Raw genomic sequence first — 19,319 nt, forward strand, 5'->3', positions numbered from 1 at the left:
AGGCATAGTTTGGGAATATCTATAATGTCAGTAAAGGTCAAGAGTATTTGCATGCCATCTGCATACAGCTGTCCCCAAGGTTGGGCCATCAGAAAATGGAGAAGAGAGAGTCTCCTCAAAGCTTCCAAATGACTGCCTGGAAGGATGTGGGTGAATAGAGTGTGATTTGGACCTATGGGTGCTGGAACACTACCCATGCTACAGCAGCAGACTCAGACCCTTACCTCATTTAATATTGAGAGACTGCAATAGGGGGAAGGGGGTAGAAAGAGCTGAAAGTGTACAAAACGTATCCACTTGGAGAGCATCTCCAGAATATGATTCCAGCTCCCCAAACTCTTCCCCAAATTCCACATGCTCTGCTGGTTACCGCTACAGGGTGAAGAGTTGTTTTATCTCTGATCTGAAATCACTTTCCTAAAGAACTGGATAAGGTGTAGACAGCCCATTAGGAGAATGCAGGCTATGCTGTAACTACTGAAATGACATTACAGGCTCCCTTTCATTCTATACGTGCATAAGCAACTCATAAGGAGATGCTAACTTACCCGGAATAGCAGGTAGCTACATTCCTTATTTCTGACTTTTTAAGGGAGAACCAAGAATCTACCTAACATTTTGTTAATTTGAGACATAAGGTGTCCATGGTCTCTAAATTAACAATGCAATGTTAAAACCTGGATTCATCATAAAGCAACTGCGCCCCCCCCATAATTTCAAATTCAAAGCTAATTTCCCATATTCAAAGCTAGCACAGACTCAAGATGATGAAAACTTCACTGCAGTGTAGCTAGAAGTTAAAACTAAAGTGCCATATAGGTCTGTGGGAAATCCACAAAGCATATCTTTGTCTCTAATAACTTTATAACATAACTGGATTGAAAAATATATACCTATAAAAATAAAAAGAGAGCAGTAGTAAAGTTTAATAACAATATTTATGAGACACAGTGGCAATCTCTACGTACAAATGCTACACTAAATATAATAGTAACAAAATAATTCAATTTAAGGAAACAATCTTTGTGGCAACGGGCATAGAATTAGAAGGTACCAAGAAAAGTAAAACTTTAGAAATTCTAAATTTGATATGAAATAATAGTATGGAATATAGGTACTTGTATTAACTGTGTTAAGAATATAATAAAGATTCTATGACTTACACACTGCTTTTGAAAAAATAAAAGATATGTGTATGTATTTACACACATACACATGTGCACACATACACACATATATATATACATATATATATAATATATATACACACACTTTTTAATTTGAATGTTTCCATTACCTAATCTAGTACCCAGAGAGTCAATCATAGGAAAACAAATTTTAATACAAGGAAATACGTCATTTATTTGAAGTAGAATCTGTCTCTGGAGAGAGAAGGTAGTATAAAAGACAATTCAGTCTACACTTAAGCTTGTCTCTTAATATTTACTTCTTTAATATTTCATTAAACCTCGAAACAAAAATAAAGACAAAGAAAGGCTACAGAGCAATATAACTATGTCCTGTGGTTTGGAATATCTTGAGAGAATAAACCTATCTGTAAATAAACAGAGGTGATGCATAGATAAATCATGCATCAAATTTGTACCCTACATTGAAAATGATAGTGAACTGAAAGAATTACAGAGGCACAGCCCCGGAAAATCTTTTTTTTGGCTATCTACTTCTCTATATCCTTGGGTGTCCTTTTCTATTCTTAAAGGTTTTAAGCGTTGCCATTTATTTTGGAATAATGTATAGCATCATGAACAAAATTATGGAAAATTTTAATTCCTATACATTATAAAGAACAAACACTCCCAAAATATCTAATAAAAGTCTTGTTTCATATAATTCCTGTCATTGTGGAGTAAAATGTATTTTCTCCTCTAAGTTTTCCACTTATTCTTGCTTGCGAATAGGCTAATTAATTTATTTTAAATTAACTGTTAGATATTTAATGGTTCTACTGTAATAAGATAGATTCAGTGCTCTTTTTAAAGTTCTGATATTGGGAGAACCTATTTTATTATTTTAAATATATAAAATTCAAAATAGAAAAGCAGGAAACATTGGAGAAGAATACTTGTGGGAAAGACTTTTTAAAAAGATGTATTAATACATTAGCTGGGAAATTTTATATTGAGATTTTTTTTTAAAAAAAGGTCAGTGTTTTCATATTGTATGTCACTAATGTAATATTCTCTAGAGTCTCTCAAAATGCATCTTTAAATCATTCTCAGGTTCAAAGGAGGACTGCGACGATGTTGTCTTGGTGATTCTGCCCAGTGCTCACTATCTGGCATCTCATGGCCTCTTCCATTCTGTTTCCTTCCTGGGTGGGGGGCCTCAATGGCCTCCCAATGGCCTAAGAAATTTAACCCATTCACCTCTGTTATTTCCAGCTGTCATTACTTCTTATACTTAGAGTTTTTCTACCTCCAGAATTGGCTAAGAGATGACATCCTCTTCTTTCCTACTGAAACAAGCTCATAGACCCCCACACACAAAATTTTATGAAGGATAATTGGTTCCCACCCTAAGGGAAATAAAAGGGGTAGATGTCACACAGTGGAGACACTGCATTTTTTTCCTTCAGGAAACCTTAAGAAAATCTCACAGTTGATCTATCCAGTGCCTATTTATATGCAAATTGGATTATTATATTTTCAATAGGCCCCTGTTTTGATTTTCTACAAATCACACATTCCCACTCTTTACTCACACAAAACTCCAAAGGTTCCAGTCACTCTGGCTGCCAATGAAACACTGAACTGGTAATCTCTTTCCAGTTACTACCCTCTGGGCCCTTTGGACAATCCCCAAAATGCAAAATATGTGATGGGGAGAACTCTGAGGTTCTGCCATTCTCTTGGCTCACTCATGGAAGGAGGGGGCAGCCAGTGAGCAAACAGAATGGGATGGAAGCCTGGCTGGCCTCACAACAGCACCCTCTTAGGTCTGGGAATTTGCTGTGCAAGACTGGTATAATCCCAAATAAAAGTCAGCTGATAAAATTTTCTAAGTCAGAAAGTCCTATTGTTGTACAGTTATTTCTTTTAATATTTCAGCTTTTCCTAATAAGCTGGGTTCTGATGACTGATTTTCAGAAGTTAGTAACTACTTGATTATTAGCATTCTTTAAACCCACAGTGGGCACTCTTTCTAAGAACTGCCACTTCCAAAATACTCTATCAGCCTGATCATCAGGATGGCTGTATTTGGGGGGGAAAGTCATGATAATTTAGAGAGTTTAGTCATAAGCAGAGGGAACTGGATTTGAAGCTCTCTTCCATACACCCTGATCTTTATAACTTACTTACAGATTTTCTTTTGGCTCTAAAGGGATTAACCAAAACCGACCAACCCGAGGTGGTCTCCATTGTACCTTATAGAGTAACCAACCATCTGAGTTTTGCCTAGGACTGAGTGGGTTCCCTGAAAGTTTCATTTTTACCTGAGGCTAAAACGGGAAAGTTCTCAGGCAAACCAAGGACATGTTGGTCACTGTTAGAGAAAAGTAAACAATGACTCAAAATCCAGGTGCCCAAACAAAGATGTGGACACAAAGCAAATGGAGGTGAAAAAGGTAAAGGAAAGAGAGTAAGATGGGATGAGTATATATCACCCTAAATGACCACAGTGGCAGATGTGGACCACTGTTAGCGCTGAACCGTAGTCCTGCTTGACTAGGGAATACTGTTGAAGCCTTTATTGGGTCTGCTCTGTCAAGCGAAGCAACAGTTTCCATGAACCTAAAGACCTTTGAGTAGAAATCCTCTGAAGAGAAGTTACTGTCCCAAGCTGATTCATTAGCACAGAAGAAAATTCCCATGCCAAGTGGGAATGACAGGGTGTACCTGAGGCTCCCACAGGGAGGAACACCTTTATCAAAAGGTGCTCAGATCAGGAAAACATGAAAAAGATTTCTGTTTTGATGAAGCATCCAGTTGACTACTGTATATACAACCCATTCAGAGAAATGATAAAATATTTAAGAATTTCAAAAGTAAGTACCTGTAAGGGAATTATCTTGTCAACATGAACCATATTAATATTTATGTTGATGAATTTAAAAAATATTGCCCCATCATGTCAGAGTTTTATGATAAGATTTCTACTACCCAAATTACAGAGTGGGTTTTCTTCTGCCCAGAGCATCTGAGCAGATTGAAAATAGAGATCATGTCATTTCTGATTTGGAAAATGAATTGGTTTTATTTGACAATCTGCCATCACAGACTGACTCCTGTACTTATCATTACTTTTTCCTACAGCAAAATCAAATTGAGTTAGTATTATTTCCTCCCAGAATGATTAAATGAAACAAAAATTCAACCAGCTCAACTTGTTCCATTAGTGTTCTGGTTTGGTCAAGTCTTCTTTCCTTCTCGCCTCTGTTCCCACTGCTAATAGAATTGAGTGGTTTATTTTGACCAAGATACACACAGCTGGGTTTACTCAGATACCAACACTGCATGCATCGAATCAGGTGGAAGAGTGAGGGGAAAATATGCCAGAGTGGGCAAGAAGTAACTCTTACGCATGGCGTTTCTGTAGGACTACCGAGTGAATATTTTTCTGAGACAACAGTGGAATGATTCAAGGCTGGCTTATAGCGAGTACCCTGATGATTCTCTGGACTTGGACCCATCGATGCTGGACTCCATTTGGAAACCAGATTTGTTCTTTGCCAATGAGAAGGGGGCCAACTTCCATGATGTCACCACCGACAACAAGTTGCTTCGCATTTCAAAAAATGGCAAAGTGCTCTACAGTATCAGGTAAGCTTCCTTCGGCTGCCCCCTGCTCCCTTCTCCATTTTTCTCCTGACCTAGAGCTGCATGATTCTGCAGGGCAAGATGTATATGAATATTATCCTTTGTGGTCTCTTGTTTATTATTTAAACTTAAAGTTGCTGAGAGTGCCAGTGGTTCCCATGGTCTCAGAAGTGTAATTCTCCATAACCAAAATATATTTGGTAGGATGGTGGGTAGATGGTATCATATAAATATCTGCACAGATTTGTTTTTATTTATTTGTTAATTTTATTTATTTATTTTTGGCTGCGTTGGGTCTTTGGTGCTGTGCACGGGCTTTCTCTAGTTGTGGTGAGCGGGGGGTACTCTTCTTTGCGGTGTGCGGACTTCTCATTGAGGTGGCTTCTCTTGTTGCAAAGCACGGGCTCTAGGTGTGCAGGCTCAGTAGTTGTGGCTCGTGGGCTCTAGAGCGCAGGCTCAGTAGTTGTGGCTCACGGGCTTAGTTGCTCCATGGCATGTGGGATCTTCCCGGACCAGGGCTCGAACCTGTGTCCCTTGTATTGGCAGGTGGATTCTCAATCACTGCGCCACCGGGGAAGCCCCACAAATATGTTTTTGATTGGTTCAATAAAGGAAGTGCAGGCCCTTTAGTTCAATTACCACTGAGCATAACATACAAATTCTCATTTCAAATAATTATGCCATTCTATAGCATTTAAACACATACACACATACACACACAAAGATTCAATGGCTCAGTATCGTCACTGACAGCATACTTTGAGCTCAGTGAATGGAAAACTGGTTCTAATCCCAGATCTACTTCTAACTAAACATGTGATCTTGATCTGTTAACTTTTCTTGGGCTTGAGCTCGGGAGAGAAAATTTCTCAAATGCATTTTTGCTTTTTTATTCAAATATGATCTTCTCCAGAATATTTATCACCCTACAATCAAAATAATCACTCCCTTTCTGGAACTCTAATAATAGTTTCTCTATGAATCTGTAAGTCTCTGACTTCTTCTTACCCCATATTTTGGTTACTTCTGTACACAAATATAGCATAAGAACATAGACTTTTGGAATCAGACAAACCTAGAATTAAACTGAAGCTCTGCCACTTACTAAGTTACATAAGCTATAACCTTCAGTTACCTTAATTGGAAAATGGGAAACACCATATTTATCTCAGAGTATTCTTGTGAGAATGAATTATATACAGCAGAGGTCAGCAAATATTTTCTGTAAAGGGCAGATGGAAAGTATTTTAGCTTTTCTGGTCAGACTGTCTCAACTCTGTCAGAGCTACTCAACTCTGCCATTATAGCACAAAACAGCCATAAACAATATGCAAACAATTAGGTGTGGCCATGTTTCAATAAAACTTTATTTACAAAAACAGGTGGTGGACTAGATTTAGCTCTTTGGCCATAGTTTGCCAACCCCTGATATAGAGTAAATAAAAATACTTGCCACAGTTCATGACACAGAGTATGTTCTCAATAAATGAAATGATGGCTGTTTGCATTTTTCAGATAACATTCTTTCTAAATAATAAGCTCTTTAAAGCCAAGATATTCAGATTTTGCATCTTTTGTAACCCCTCCCAAAGGGCCAAGACAGTGTATTGTATATGAGAGAAATAGAATACATTGAATAAATATTGACATTTTAAAGATACTTTAGAGACTTCCCCCTTTCTCTCCAATCTTATTACCAAAAAAAAAAAAAGACAGCTACTGTCTTTGCAAATGATTTTCACAAGTTTGCAGACTCACCACCACCAAAACTGTATTTCACAACTCTATATACAATTTAGGTCTGTACTGTATATTCCATTCTTAACCTAGTAATTTCACTGCTTGCTGATGGCAGAGAGTTGCAATGTCTTTTGGAAGGAAAGAGGCTGCTCATTTGTAAAAAGTGGCAAAGTCACCGCTTCCACAAAGAACCAGGGAAACTTCCTCCACTTTATTTTTAAGAAATTTTACATTTATTTTTATAAAAATTTTTAAGGAAACACAGAATATTCCACATGGTGGTGCATTTGGTGTAAGATGCAGTATTGGGCACAACCTAAGTTGATGTGACCTGATGAAATGGGACATATATAGAGCATGGTGCTGGGAAGGAGAGTTATAAAAAGCAGCACAGGGTATCAGCTGCTCCAGCTAACCCTCTGGGCCTTGGGTGGCATTTGCTCTAGTAAATACCTGGCATCATGCACTGCCGAAATAAAACCAGGTTTTTTTTTTTTCCTTCTGTTCTATAAAGGCCCTTCCACTCTAGAACCATGAAGAATATAATGTCCCCAAGACTCGATCCAGAGGCAATTCTTCTATCTCCGGTTCCCAGTAGGCTCTGAAATACCCCAACAATTGTTTTGGGTTGGGTGGAGTTTGTCCTGTGGCAGGCTGGTTTAGACTTTTCCTTCACTGTGGGTATTCTATGAAATCAGGGGAAAGACCCTTGGTGTAGGAGAACTGGGCACGCCATTTTAGGGAAACACAGCTCTTGGCAGATTTGAATTGCAGGAACCTAATTACTTGCCTGGAAGGGTTTTCAATGAGCCAGACACTATGCTGGGCCTAGAGATCCAGAGCTGAGTAAAAAGTGGTCTCTGTCCTGGAAGGGCTCCAGTCTAACAAGGCAGGCAGACATAAGATAAATTGAGTAGTAGGAATAAATAGGGGACAAGGAAACGAAAAGTGGCTCTAACTTTGCAAACGAATTCTGTGACTCAAATATTGTTAGAATTTTGGGGTCGGCACCCACACTCCTGTTTACTTGAGTCACTGGACTCAATTTAACTAGAGGGTAAGGAGGAATTAGTGCTAATATATGCCCAGCTGCAGGTCCAACTCAAGTATAAAGTACAGTTTCTGGTGTCTTAAAGGTGCTGGAAAGTCCTTGCTGACATTCCATTAGGAAGGACTTTCCCTCAACTCTCAGGTTCACAATGCAAATGCCCCCAGGAGAGGGAATATGCTATCCTCAATTCATACTAAGCCATAAAGAGCTGATATGAAATTTTCTTTCTGATAGTAGGTTTAATGTCTGTGAAGAATAGTGAGAAAGAGCATGTTGGATGCCTGAGAGGAAAAATCAGATAGGACGAAGAGAGTTAAGAAAGATAGAAGGAAGGCATACAACAGAAGTACCAAAGATAAACTCATGAATTGCCTCCACCTGACACATTTTAATAATTACTTCAACACTGGTCCACATTAAAAAAATAATGTTCTATGGTTATGTTTTCTATTTGAATTTTCCTAAAACCTAAAGCAAATGGATGGTAGCATTTCAGCCAGGAAAGATTCTATGCTTTCTTAGCTTTGTAGGAGCAGAGGTAGAATTAACTCTGCATGGAAACCAAAGCCCAAGGCTTTGATGGCCAAACAAAACACAAAGAGAACTATGCAGCCCATTGACTTCATAACAAGCAAGAGATCACACTTCCCAAGAGGTAATATATCTGTTTGCCAGAAGACAAAGGTTTAAAAAAGGGAGTGACAATAGACCAGAAATCCATACATGTTCTGCAGATTCAAACACCCGAGGCACCTGAGTAAAATTTAAACAAATCTTTTAAATAGGAACCAAAGGTCTTAGCTCAGTGTTAGAAAATTTCTATCCAGTGATGCAGGACATAGTCTCTGATGATGAAAGTGTCAAATCTATTTCTGTCCACTTATCCTCTGATTACTTTTTTAATTATTCACTTCCCTCATATGTTTGATCTTACTCTGTTTTCAAGTTTTTTCTTGACCCACTCCATTAAGTATTGACCATTCTTGACCAAAGTGTAAACAAGGACACACATCTTGCTTTGTATACCCTCTTCAGAGACAGTCAAATTCTAAATTCATATTACTTTAAAAGGCCTGAATCCACAGTGGAATAACGAAGTGAGCCTTGAGTATAATACATATTAGTGCTCAAACAATATTTACTGAATCGAGTATAATGAATTGTAGTAGAAGTCAGGGCATCATGACCTATGGTGTGCAATATGAAAGAGAAAAGGAGAGGGTGAGCATTTTTAAAGAGGAGCAGCTGGTCTCATGTCCACAATGTCTTTGCTAATATTTGTTTTTTTTCCCTTACTTCCCACTGCTTCTGAGACTTTTCTGCCGAAACTCTGACTTTTATAGAAGCATAGGATTTTTTTTTAATTGAAGGTATTACAGGGCAAAATATCCTTGTTTTACTGATGAGGAAGTGACTTCTTTAAAAAGTTAAATGAGCTAAAATAATGGAGCCCATAAATAGGAAAGCTAGGACAAGAATCAAAGCTCTTGACTTCTATTTCAGAGCTATCATCTCCTACCCCACATTAATTCTTCATTTACTCCAACTCAAATCCAAAGACACAGACAAATACAATACCAAACACATGTCATTTCTGAACCAACCTTTTGGGGACTCAATTTTCAAAGGACTAGTGGAGGAAGAAGGTAAAATTTAAGATGAGACTATAAAGTATCTTAAAATTTCACAAATGTCTAAAAAGACTGTTTAAATTCAAGATGCCACAATAGACCTTCAAATAGGAAGCTCATTTGACAGTTTTATACAGCATGTATAGCTTATATAGCATATCTACTTTCTGAAAACTTTTACTATCCCAGGGATCAAAGGGCTGATAAGACCCATTAAAGTTATTAAGTCAACTCCTTACCTTCAGGCAACCTGGTGAGAACTTATTCTATTTTTAAAGACCTTCAGAGAAAGAGATTTTATATTCTCTCCTTGGATCTTATAATAAGTTACTCTAACATTGTGCAGAAATTCCTCCTTATATAACTTAAATCATATTGGCTACAAGTTAAATCAGTCGCTTTTCCCCACATTTGTTAACATGATAAACAAATGGCTACCATTTTTAGAAGGATGGAGGGATTACTTCACTGTTTTTGTTTCATTTTTGAAAATGAAATACATTTTCATCCCACCAGAGTTAGTGGGCATATGTTTAGTCACCAAAACTATGTTGCTGGTTTAATTTTACAGCGTGGAAAATCAGCACCAAGATGTTCTTCATCTTGCGGTTTTCAGTTCGCTGTATGGTTCAGGGCGCCTACTCTGAAACTTACGATGTTGAATGTTATCCTGGTTCCTTCTGATACTATAGTAGACTGGGGTTTTAGAGTCAAACACCCTTGGGCTAGGGTCCCTGGCCTCAGAACTAGCTGTGTGACCTAGGGAAAATTTGTTCTCTCCCTGAACCTCTAATTTCCTCAGCTTTCAAAAAGAGATGATTTGGTTAAGAGCTTTCGTAGAATACACTATATGCTATTTGCATAGACAGTCAAAAGTGGCATTGCCCTGTACTCCAGGGCCCTTGGTATTTTCTTGTAATTTCATGATTGTGCTTTCTGTCCCAGTCTTTAAGACAAAGAGTAAACTGACCAGGATAGATCCCTACGATCTCCGGACATTATTGTTTGCCTTCAGTGTCTTTTATTTTACTGACCAGGTACCTAGGGGCCCTATGCTACCTGCCAACCGCATAGAGTTCTCCAAACAATAGTTATGGGACTGATCCTCCACAACAGCACCCCGCATCACCAAGACATCTGTGCCCCTCATCATCAAACTTTATCTGACCTGAAACTTATTCCTTTATGGTGTTATAGGTGATTTACTTGTTAATTCCTTTTGATTCAATTCATAATTGCAGGTGTTGATGATTCAGGGTTCCAACGTCCCAGTAGTATCTGAGTTGTCATACAGAACTCTTGGGGATTGACATGCCTTCTACCTCTGGTGATAGATTACAGGCACCACTGAGAGTAGGTGGGGTGTAGATTTCTAGACAGACATCCAACAGAGCTCCCCAAATAATGCTGTCTAATGACCAACTCTATCCACACACATAAAAGGCCAACTTTTCTAACATTGCCTCCCACCCTTGACTCATCCTACAGCCTGATGCAAGAACTTCAAAGATTCTAACTTTAGCTATAGAATGATTTTTATGGCATAGGAAAAAAGAACATTCTTTATTTAGATGTCAGAGCTGAAAATAGAATGCACAGTGAACTAAGACCTGCCTAAATGTTACCAATGGTGATACTCTGATTATCTTACTCTCAATTGTGATGAGACACATAAGCCCATATTTTCCATTAGAAGGCAGCTATGCAAAGCTGTGATTTCTTCTCTCTGTGCATATTTGGACCATGTTTATCTTTATATCCTATAATCCAGGCAAAATTACATTCTCATTTTCCAAATCTGTGTCCAAATCCTCATTAGTTTTGGGACTTGACTTAATGCAGTAATTAATGACTGTAACATAAGCGCCCACATCAGAATTAAGCAATGAGGCTTCAGAGAAGTGCTGGAAAATGCCATGGAAACCATGATTCCCTTCTTCCTAGGGCAAGCAAGGTTGGGAGGGTGGGAGGTGCTGGCATGCATATATGCTGGTGGCTTCAGCAGGAGCTGAGTTAAGTGGTGCGGAGGGGGCACTTTTGGACAGTGGTCCTCAAAAAAGATGCGCCTGAGGGTAGAAGCTTTAAAGTCTAGAAAGTGTGTTCTGTACATGACAGACTCTCTTAAAGTGCTGGAAAGCTCTACTGAGCTCCTGATTGGGTTCAGAAATACACATACACTCAAGGGCATAATACTGGTTCAGACACAACAGGGTAAGGATTTTACCCTTGTTTGAAGGGAAAAAAGGGGGTTATGCGATGAAATACATGGCAGGCGGCATGACCACTTTTCCTTGACTGTTTGCCTGACTGGACTAGCAATAGCAACCAGTAGGTTTTTCTCCATTTGGAGAGGTAACTTCCCACTGCATTAACATTCATTAGAGTTTGCTCTGAAGGTGATGGTGCAAAGAACAGAATACCAAGAAGGTCGCTTAGGGCATCAGGAGCGCCACACCTCCTTCCATCATTTACTGTATCCTCTAGGCTCAAAGACCAGCCTCTCTAACCCCATCAGTTTATCATTCTGAGTCTAGGTTTCCTTACTATAAAATGAGATTGAACCAGGAGATGAGATGAAGTCTGAGGCTCCTTCTAGCTCCGTCATAAGTCTATAATGAGTCTCAAAATGATCTCCTCTTTCCCAAACCGCAAAATTCCTTCTGGATGAGGAAATAAGAGTGGGTCCTTCATGTCCCTTAGGGTTTGGGAGCCAGCAAGAGGAGATTCTGAATTGTAAAGTGCCTATCTCAAACTACTTTTGGATCTTTGAACCTTTTTCTCCCAAACTGAATATCTGAGGAGAGGAACTGATTTTGGAGTGGGGTAGGGAAGGTTGGACTACCTGTTGCTTAAGAGGCAGCCTTATACTCAACATATAGCTTACACCGTGACAAATACTTAATACTAAGCTCCCTGTTGAGAAATTTCCCAATCGCAAATTAGATCATTTGTGCCCTCTGATTCAACCAGCAGGAGTATCCATGAGATATTATTTTAGAATGTGTTCATGAATTATGGGTTTATATACTTTCAGACAATTATACAAAGATGGTTGGCTAGGATAATTATTAACTGGATATGTAAGACTAAAGGAAATCACCTGGTAGATTTGCGCCAACAGAGTTCGAGGGCTAGTCTGCCATTATTAATCACCTGAATTTCCCTGTAGCAGGAAGCCAAGGGAAATGCAGAGGCTCTGGTGAGCCTGCTTACCTTATGTTGACGTGGGCTTCTGCCTGGCCCACAGTGCTGCTTTTCAAAGACTCCCTGGATGACATTAATCCCAAAATAAACACAAATAATATCACCATGGCTCTTATGAAACGCATGAATTACTTTAGTGCATTCTCATAGCACATAATTCAAAGGAAAGACACTCCGTTTTAAAATGGGAAAAGATCGTCTATCCTCAAAGCTCAACAGTCTTTCCAATAAGTCCATCCTTGCCTGTGGCATTTAAAATTACAAACCAACATCTGATACAACATTTATCAATGGACAGTCATTGAAAGACAATTAAGGACATATATAATTATGTGAAGTTCTACAACGTGACACACACTCAGAGCAAGGCCATCCCATATGGGATTGATCACCCCTTTCCAAGGACAACAGAACCAATGTTTTATTTGATGTTTCGTTTTAGTGGGGATATTTTGCTAAATTTGAGCAGTTAGATGAAAGATAGAAAGCAACAAGTGAGCTAAGGGATTAAAGACAACACTATGGGGGTGGGGCAGATGTCAGTTCTGAAGTTCAGGAGGACTTGGGTTCAAATCCAATCTTACTAAGTGACCATGAGAAGTCACTTAATTTTTCTTTGATCTGCAGTTTTTCTCAGTCCCCGATTCATACTAAATGTTCAGTGAATGTCATAATCACCCTGGGTTGGCTGTAGAATAAGGGGAGGGGAGTGGCGAGACAGTTCTCCCCATTCTTCCTAACCTGTACACATGGACATTTCCTTACTCAGTACCTGTTACACTCAGGCTGCACTCACCTTCCATGAGTCCCAAGCAGATGACTACTCTCTGTGCCTTGGGTTTCCTTCCTTTGGGAGGTATATGGCTCCTAGCAGAAGTGACAGTTGCATCTTTTTTTCAGCTAATGTCTTGGGCCCCCTCTTTAGCTGCTTGTTAAGAGTCAACTAAGGAATTGTGCTTGGTTTCAAAGTGTTATCTGATCAAGAATGGACCATCCTACCATCTGACCAAGACTCTGTTCTCTCTCCAACCTCTGCCACCAGAAACAGTGGCCAGCAACTCTCCGCCAGTTACGACAGTAGAAGTCTTAGTGCGGCAAAATACCAGCAAAGTAACACAATTTTGCTCTCAGCTGTCAGCAGATGAAAAGTTACTTTGGTTTTCTTAAAACCATATCTGCAGTTCACAAGCACTTGTTCTTTTTCTCTTTCACCAAAAGTAAAATAATCCCAAATAAAACATTGCTATACAGTGCTATTCTCTCTTTTTCACCTCAGTGTCACCATTAAATAGCTGTGAACTGAGGCAACAGAGTGAATGTGGACAAGTCAGTTGTCATTATTTTAATGTGCAGGCTAATAGCATTTTATCTTCATGAATATTTGGTTGTATAAATAAATACTAGCTGTGAAATGACTGAAATTTAAAATGTAACTAAACTGTGGGCAGAATTGGTTATATGAATCTTTGACAATTTGAGCTCTTCTTTCTGATGGTGTTCCATTTAGCCCTCTGCCATTCACCACCTTCAAAACATTTTCGTTCAGGAAATATCAAAACATTTGGAAAAGTTTTCGCTGCAGATTTATCAGTAGCTCTCCAAGTTGAATCCAATCCATATTTGGACTTAATTAACATGGGCCCACCATATGTGTGCACATTTTCTGAAGGGACCAGGCACAGATGGGAGCAGATATTGTATTTCTGTCCTTCCCAGCTAGTACTCCTCAATGCATATGGGTATTTTCTGTGATGCCTTTATAATGTTTGGTAAACATGGACCTTCCTAGTCAGCCACTGGCATTTTAGTCAGGGGAGAGGAGTAGAACAGCTGAGGAAGCAGCAGTGTTGCCATTCACCTCTTGAAAATCCCAAGGTCAACATGGAAAAACAGGTTTTATATTTATTTGGAATTAACTAAGGGGATAGAGTCTAACTGCACAGCTTACGACCAACCTGGGGTTTAGTTTCAGCCCTAGACAATACTGAAAAAATGATTTCTCTCTGGTGTCCTAGCCACAGGGTTCTGAGCCCTGTTATCCACCTAGGTTCATCCTTCCGTTTGACACTCTCAGTATCAAAGTCTGCTCTCAGGGATATCGGTAGGGAACCTGAGAATCTATCAGCTCATATACAAAAAGGAGGAAATGACTAACGGTACTTGAAACACTATACTCTCCCTAGATTTGCATCTTAAAAGTCATGGAAGCCTTTAGCTAAATGTCTATTAGCTCATTATACTTGGCAGCCATCAATTTTCAACCTTTACTTAAATAAAAAAGCACAGCCACATTTCATGCCTTGCATGCCGAGCCAAACTTGGACCAATTACTTCTGTTCTCTGTGGACAAAGATCCTTTCGCGGTACCTTGAGTTTTGATTCAGGATCATCAAATGATTATTGCAAGTCATACTTCCCTGAGAGACCCAAAGGGCCCTCTCAGGATCTAGGTCTGGAAGGGTAGGTTATCTGCTCTACCCAATCAGTGTGAGCGCTTATCTAGGACCCAAGGGAGTAATGAAAAGCCTTTTACTTGATTTAGTTCAGCTATGTCTGATTTACATAATCTGGAAGGATTCTTTAAATGAGAATTTGAAAACAACTTTAAAAAGTTGAATAATAAATGCAGAACTATTGGGATAGACTCCATTAAAAGAATATATGTATGTACACACACACATATATACACATATCTATTACTATCTTAGTAATGTTTAACTATGATCTCCTTCAAGAGAGAAACTCTTATTTCAAGTGTCTGATAAGCATGACGCTCAATAAATGCTTGCCAAAAATTGCTAAATGGATGTAGTAGATTACAGCCCAGGTGGAGTTCTGTTTAACATGAATCCCTCCTCACTAAAGACCTGGAGCTGGTCTTCCTCCACGCTCTGACCTCCTCCCTGCTCAGTACCAGGAGCTTTTGTAAATTTCTAGTTGCGGTTCATCCAGTGAATACTGCAGCCACCACCCCAATTTCCTTTGAAATTTCTCGGTGGCTGATTTTTCTAGTCAGAGACCAGAGACAGTACCCTGAGTAGAGTTCCACTGTCCACCTTTGCACACTCGTGTGTGTTAATAAGCATCTGGTCTGGGTTCCTCTCGGCTGTACCTTCCACCCCTCTTAGCAGCTTTCCCAATTTTCTAGCCACACCCACCATATTCTTGGTTGCCAGTGAACTGACCTTGTTTTTACTGCCTTGACCTTACCAGCATGCCACTCCATGGTGACTGAGGCTCGTGATTAACCCCCCTTGTCTCACTACCCCCGGTCCAATCACTTAGAAGCCTACTTGGGCCTCATTGTCCGGACCTGGTTTCAAGTAGAAAGTCATATTTTGCAAAGAGAGTGCTAGAGTTACTGAAAAATCACAGACCCCTTTCTCAATCCCTTCCTATTTCCCTTTCAAATTTTTCTCCTTTTAGTCCACCACAGGGACAGTAAATAAAAGTCCTCCCTTGGGACACGCTGAAGTAGAGCTTCTTAAAATGTGCTCCACAAGACCAGCATCAGTTTACCTGAGCTGCTTCTCAGGAGGCCCTGAAAACCTGCATTCCTACCAAGCCCTTCGGATGACACTTACGCCCACCAGAATTTGAAACCCATGGTGCTGCTAAAGCAGATCTTGATCAGACAACCAGCCTGGTGGGGTCTTTTAATCCAATGACTCCTCTAACTCTTCCCTCCCTCTCCCCATATGTGTGAGTTGTATAAACGATGCACATTTGGGACTTTCCTGGTGATCCAGTGCTTAAGACTTTGCCTTCTAATGTAGGGGGTGCAGGTTCGATCCCTGGTTGGGGAGCTAAGATCCCACACGCCTCGTGGCCAAAAAACCAAAACATAGAACAGAAGCAATATTGTAACAAATTCAATAAAGACTTAAAAAAATGGTCCACGTCAAAAAAATCTTAAAAAAAGAAATAAGTGATGGACATTTAACTTGTCTTCTAACTTGCCCCACGCTAATTTCACTTAAGGTCTAGGTAGGTTAGGAGGACACTCTTGTTCAATACATGATGCATCCTGTCAAATCTCCCTGACATTAGAATGTCACATGGTTTAGAGATTTCCAGGTATACTTGAGAGGAAAGGGTCAACAGACCTACACTGTACAGTAAGGCTGTCCTTATGTTCTTGGAGAAAGAGTGGATAGCATTCTAGGATGTTGGATGACAAAGCCCTATGGGGGCAACAAATATCTCACCTATATACCCAGACTGCCAGAAAGTTCCAATTTTAAGAAGCATTATTATTTGGACTTAAGGCTTTCATCATATTCAAGAGTGGAAATTCACCTATAAGAGGAAATCTTCATGCTGGTCACCGTCACTTACACTTTAGAATCATAGAAATTTTGAGCAGGATGGGGTCGTGGGCGAGGAATGAGGCCCAGAGATTTAGTTAAGGTCAAAATGCTCGTTCTCTGTAAGCCTGGTCCACCACCCAGGTCCCTGGATCCCCAGTCAATGGTGCGTCTCCTCTGTGAGGTGGCCAGGAGAAGCTGGAGGAGTTTTTAAAAGGAAAAGTCATGGGAAGCCTGGATGCCTGCAGAAAAAACGAAAGGTCTACAACCTATTCTGCTAGCTTCACAGACAAAAGAGGACGATAACAGATTCTTTTTCTAAGGAGGAAACGTGGTAGAGTGCAAAATAATAAACTTTGACATCAGTTAAAGTTGGGTTCAAATCTAACTTTGGTTGCTTACTGGTTTTGTGACTTTGGGAAAACGGCTTAACCTCTCTGAGCTCCAATGTGCTTATCTCAAAGACAGGGAGAATGCTGTGTGCCTCGTGGGATGGTACTCCATGACTGCAAAATAATGAGAGCACCTGACCTACAGCAGGTGCTCAGAGAATGATTATCAGTACTATCGACATCACTTGAATTTTTATCTTTCCTTATTAAGTATTTTAATCCTAAAAGAGCACCATAGGTTCTATCCCCTCTGATATTTCTGTGTACTGCTAGGGTTTGCAGTGTGCTACACAGAGTGTGCTAAGCATGGTCTCTGACAGAGGAACAGCAGCAACATACCTGAGACTCTTGCTTTTCCTGAAACACAGAAGCATTCCCTTACCTTTCCTTTCCAAACAAGACAGACTACTATAACCATCAGAATTCACTCTCTCAAAAGAGGATATTGGCAATCTTTGCTTTAAGCAGGAAGATCCCTAATGACAATTTGTAATTCCACCTGAAAATTCGTTTTCTCTTCAAGTGCCTTTTTTTCCCTCAAGAATCTTTTGCTGGGAATGGACTTCCACTTCTAATACTGAGTGCCTTATGAATGAGGAGTTGCTTTGTGAGTCAAGGAACCTCCTGTCTGCCATGACGTTATAAAGTTAAGTGATTACTTCGCATGCTTCTAGCAGTAGGAGAACAGTCCTGGCCATAGACCAAGCTACCTGAGCAAGGCTCAAGGACAGGTGGACAGGGCTTCCGGGCTTTCTTTCAGCTTGATTGGCCTTATTTCTAGTTCCCACTAGAAACACTAGCAACTTACAGAAATGGCCAGGCGAGCTTTCTGGCTTCTTTGCCAGTCTGGGTATTTGGCAACACCCCGTGGGCTCAGAAGACCCTTTTTCTCTCCTACATCCTTTGTCCTTTCCCATTTCTGCTGAATAAAAGCCTTAAGTTCTCCCACAGAGCTTGAGGACGAAAATTCATTAATTTGCTCAACAAATATTTATTGAATACCTAATCTGTTCAAGGCATTATTTTAGATGGTGAAAAAGAGAGAGTTGTAGCCTTTGTGGTTCTTGCATAAGGGAAGAACCTTGCGTAGGAGAGAAATAAGTAAATTAAAAAATATATTTGATTTAAAAAATTATAACATTAACTCAGTTTACAATGTCTGCATCTATCAGTCTTTTAAACTGTTTATGCACCCAACATAGGAGCACCTCAATACATAAGGCAAATACTAACAGCCATAAAAGGGGAAATCGACAGGAACACAATCATAGTAGGAGACTTTAACACCCCACTTTCACCAATGGACAGATCATCCAAAATGAAAATAAACAAGGAAACACAAGCTTTAAATAATACATTAAAAAAGATGGACTTAATTGATATTTATAGGACATTGCATCCAAAAACAACAGAAAACACATTTTTCTCAAGTGCTCATGCAACATTCTTAACACCCCACTTTCACCAATGGACAGATCATCCAAAATGAAAATAAACAAGGAAACACAAGCTTTAAATAATACATTAAAAAAGATGGACTTAATTGATATTTATAGGACATTGCATCCAAAAACAACAGAAAACACATTTTTCTCAAGTGCTCATGCAACATTCTCCAGGAGAGATAATATCTTGGGTCACAAATCAAGCCTTGGTAAATTTAAGAAAACTGAAATCGTATCAAGCATCTTTTCCAACCACAGCGCTATGAGACTAGATATCAATTACAGGAAAAGATCTGTAAAAAATACAAACACATGGAGGCTAAACAATACACTACTTAATAACCAAGTGATCACTGAAGAAATCAAAGAGGAAATCAAAAAATACTTAGAAACAAATGACAATGGAGACACGACGACCCAAAACCTATGGGATGCAGCAAAAGCAGTTCTAAGAGGGAAGTTTATAGCAATACAATCCTACCTTAAGAAACAGGAAACATCTCGTATAAACAACCTAACTTTGCACCTAAAGCAACTAGAGAAAGAAGAACAAAAAAACCCCAAATTTAGCAGAAGGAAAGAAATCATAAAGATCAGATCAGAAATAAATGAAAAAGAAATGAAGGAAACAATAGCAAAGATCAATAAAACTAAAAGCTGGTTCTTTGAGAAGATAAATAAAATTGATAAACCATTAGCCAGACTCATCAAGAATAAAAGGGAGAAGACTCAAATCAATAGAATTAGAAATGAAAAAGGAGACGTAACAAC

General features: G+C 39.3%; 1 protein-coding gene across 3 annotated transcripts in view; it reads left to right on the plus strand.

Moving 5' to 3' along the window:
• Positions 1–19,319, plus strand: part of GLRA2 (glycine receptor alpha 2) — a 206,004-nt gene that overhangs the window by 46,515 nt on the left and 140,170 nt on the right. For all 3 annotated transcript variants that reach the window (XM_007118766.1, XM_007118767.1, XM_007118768.1), the window contains exon 4: positions 4,558–4,781. In XM_007118766.1, coding sequence (XP_007118828.1) covers positions 4,558–4,781 — 224 coding nt within the window. The remainder of the gene's footprint in view (positions 1–4,557; positions 4,782–19,319) is intronic.

This window comes from Physeter macrocephalus, chromosome 7 (assembly GCF_002837175.3).
Source record: "Physeter macrocephalus isolate SW-GA chromosome 7, ASM283717v5, whole genome shotgun sequence".
NCBI lineage: Eukaryota > Metazoa > Chordata > Mammalia > Artiodactyla > Physeteridae > Physeter > Physeter macrocephalus.